Source organism: Cupressus sempervirens, chromosome 4 (genome assembly GCF_028749045.1).
Source record: "Cupressus sempervirens isolate cs-2001-9-10 chromosome 4, ASM2874904v1, whole genome shotgun sequence".
Lineage (NCBI taxonomy): Eukaryota > Viridiplantae > Streptophyta > Pinopsida > Cupressales > Cupressaceae > Cupressus > Cupressus sempervirens.
In genome coordinates, this window is record NC_143121.1 from 305,336,778 (window position 1) to 305,340,450 (window position 3,673).

At 37.1% G+C, this 3,673-nt stretch overlaps 1 protein-coding gene across 1 annotated transcript; it reads right to left on the reverse strand.

Annotated features, from left to right (window-relative positions):
• Positions 1 to 2,355: 2,355 nt before the first annotated feature.
• LOC149561223 (DELLA protein RGL1-like) lies at positions 2,356 to 3,099 on the reverse strand. The gene has a single exon (XM_089827769.1). It carries the CDS (start codon positions 3,097 to 3,099, stop codon positions 2,356 to 2,358), a length of 744 nt encoding a protein of 247 aa, XP_089683895.1.
• Positions 3,100 to 3,673: the final 574 nt, after the last annotated feature.

Below are 3,673 nucleotides of genomic sequence, written 5' to 3' on the forward strand. Positions count from 1 at the left end.
TATTGTTGTTCACAATATCTTTTTTGAAAAAATTGCAAGAAAAGAATGTACATATAATGGTCGGATCATGAATGATCAACTAAGTGTTTTTGAAACTCATGTCAAAGGGGGAGATTGTTGATCAAATAAGTAAGATTGACAATTGAGTGTCAACACACTTAACCATTTTCACTGCACATGCCAAGTTATAGATAGTGCCAAGCAGACTAGAAGATAGTATGTGCCGAGCAACTCACAGTAGGTGCCGAGCAGATGAGACCAATATGTGCCAAGTAACTCAGGATTCAACAAGCACCGAGCAATGAAGAAAACTAATAGGTGCTGAGTGACATAGTAATTCTACAGGAGTTGAGTAATGCAGAAACATAGTGGATGCTGAGCAATCCAAAATAGATGATGCCGAGCATCAATATTACTTCATGTGCTGAGCAATGCTGGATTAGCATAAGAGTTTGTGCCAATAAAAACCATGATGTGGAATGGTTATGCATGACTCATGATAGGACAAAAGGATAAGATCAAATCCTCACAACCACCTATGCAATCCTCATGTAGCCAATCGGAAAATTGGAGATTGGATGTAGCCAATGGATGAATTTTTTATGATTTGAGCAGGAACATTTTATCCAAGGATGCATAACGAACCACTAATCTTTATAAGGGATTCTTGATGCCATTGAACAGTGAAGTGAGAAGTGCGAAAAGAAGAAGGGAAAGCAGAGCTTGTTATTAAGGTCATTGCAGAACATTTGGTGTCAAAGATTAAGTGGAAAGGAGAGCATTTGCACATCTAGTTGATCAGAACAAAATAAGGAACACAATCAATAGATCGGATCTAGTAGAGATCAATTATAGAAGAGTAGATCCAAAGCCTAAGATCAGCATTAGAGAGTGCATTAGATCAAATGTATTATCTTAATACTCTCTCACAATTGTATTAGGAATTTAGAAATCCTATTGAGTTAGGTGGGTTTAACAGCTCTATGAAAATCCTTTAATAGGATGGCATTCTAAGTTGAATGTTCTTAAGTCCTCTAACAAGGCACACTCCTAACAGGGTGTTGAAATCCTTTAATAGAGTCACATTTAATAGTTTGTTGTAGCCTTTTATAGGGCAGGCCTTTAACAGAGAAAACCATCAAAACTGGTTGAAATCAATTGCTACAGTAATTTTGTGGGTATCATCCCCACCCCAGTTTTACCTTCTTATTCTTGGAGGGTTTCTAGGTCACCAAAATCTCAATTGTTAATGTGGTGATGCATGTTTGTTTCTCATGATTGTTTAATGTTTTTATGCCTGCATGTTAATTTTAGTTATATGTTTTTATCGGTTTAAAAGTAGTTAAAAAGGCTAGTACTTCTGATTCACCACCCCACCCCCCCTCCCAGAAGCACTCTTCCCATTAAGACATTCCAACATTTTCAATTTAATAATGCATTGTCCTTCCAAAGAAAATTAATATTTTAAAAAAACTAAGCTTAAAATTACATATTTTATTTTCACCCAAAATACAAAAATCTATGTATTGGATTATAATTTGGTGACTTTTTTGTTACTAGTTCTGATACAATTTTTGTTCTTGCTCTATCAACATGGTTGTCTTGTTGTTCAATGTATATGAAAATATAGACTATCTTGTAAATAATATATTATGATGATCATTATTTGTTTTTAATTGTACATGGGAATAACATGTGCTTTATGGTTTGGTAAATTGTGTCACATTTGTAAGTAGCCTCTTTTATAAAGGCATTTGTATGTCTCTCTTTATATTATGATTGGTAATAGCTTGTGTCAAGCACATATATAGTCCAATTTTGATTAACATTTACCTTGAGATAATTTGAAGTTTTTTTTCTAATTCTTTCTTCCATGAACCTTCAAACTAATTACTAATATATTAATTAAATATTAAAATACCTTGCCACTTTCATTAAAACTATAATAATAATTAATAAACTTTGTAATTTCAAATTATAGTTTTCCATACTTCTATTAAGATTTATTACTTAGTAATATGATTAAAACCTATTTTCGTTTAAATTATTATGATTTCTACCTATCACTTTTACTTTTCTAAAACTGAATATAATTCTGAACTAAATTGATGCAGCATCAATAATAACATGATTCGAAGAAACGAAAATTTTAACCATAACAACTTGTGCTGTTTTTCTTCACGTGTTTACAAATTATCGACTGTACATAAAATGAGTGAAGAAAACTAAAACAGCCGAAACAGTCACCCTATTCCACTACTGTTCATGCAAATGGGATGACAAACTCCGTGCAATTTACTATTATATTTTAACAATACGAAGATATTTGTTTCAGCAATCGCCATGAACAAGAGTTTAGACACCACTCCATGCCGATACTCCAAATAGCGGTGTTCCTTTCCACTTCACAATTATGGCATGTCCGTTAGCCTCCAGACTGTAATATTCCTTGAAAGCGCATTCTTCTAACAATAATGTAGCCTGATACGTAGCTTGAAAGCCGAAGCTCATTTCCCGGAACCCTTTTAGTACGAACAAAGACCTCCACACATCAGTTTTGACATGCCTAGAGGTTCTCGCCTTCCCCTCATACACAATCATATTCCTCATCGGCCGTCCAGCAATTAATTCTTCATGCTTCACTCTCTTCACATCATTTCTGTCTGCAAAAGTAACATCCAAAACATCAAAATACGCCACGCCAAAGGAAAACACCTTGCTGAATCTATTCAGAAAAGAGGAAGAATTATGCTGCGCTTCTACTTCGACATTCACCGTTATCCTTTGCCTAAGTTTCTTTAAAACAATTAAGAGATTTTCCAGGAGAAATGGATCGTATAACAGATTTCCCAGAACAAATGGAGCATAAATTGCCAACGCCTCGCCAGATTCAACGGTGAAAAACCCTTCCTTAATGACCTCTATGCCTGCAATCTCCACCTTGTTGTACGACAATGGAATTGCCAAAGATGAAGCAAGCTCATGTGGTCTTTTTCCGCCTTTGCAGAGCTCCTTGCCGGGGATCCCAACTGCTGTAATCTTGAGAAGCTCAAGCGCAGGCAAAGAAGAGGAGAGGGATCTGTGTGCCAAGTACACCATTAATACGGTTCAGTGCGACCCAGTTCGCATGCCCAGATCAATAACAAGAATCTTCTGGGCGTTCCCTACGACGTCTATGATTGCCTGCACAGACGTGAACTGTATCACTTTGACATAGGGCAGAGCTTTGTTAGAGTAAGCAAGAAGATCACAAAACTCATTTTTGTCAGTCTCCAGGTCAATATCGGTGATAAAATCTCGAATTGGCTTAGCTGAATAATTTGGCATCCCGAGAGTCTGGAGCTCGATTCTCTCCTGCAGGGCGCCGGAGATATAATAGCTGAGCCTCTGTGTGGCATTCCCTATCTGACAAGACAAACTTTTGCATTTTGTCACTAGTTCAGCAGCCTCGTCATTTTTCCCCTCCCGTATGACCTTTCCACACTCTTGAAGAAGTTGAACCAATTCCAACCCGTTCTCTTTATCTTCATCAGCGCATACAGTTAAGCGCTCAGCTGCTTCCAAATTCAGGGTTTGCTCACCGGACATGATATCCTTGGTTGGCGGCACGCATATATCATCGATAGCCTGAGGATTCCCTCCATGAGAGGATTCTTTCAATTGCTCTGACGCG

What these genes read in the sequence shown, in the direction of transcription:
- LOC149561223 (XM_089827769.1), bottom strand. Translation starts at nt 3,099, where the DNA reads ATGGTGTACTTGGCACACAGATCCCTCTCCTCTTCTTTGCCTGCGCTT.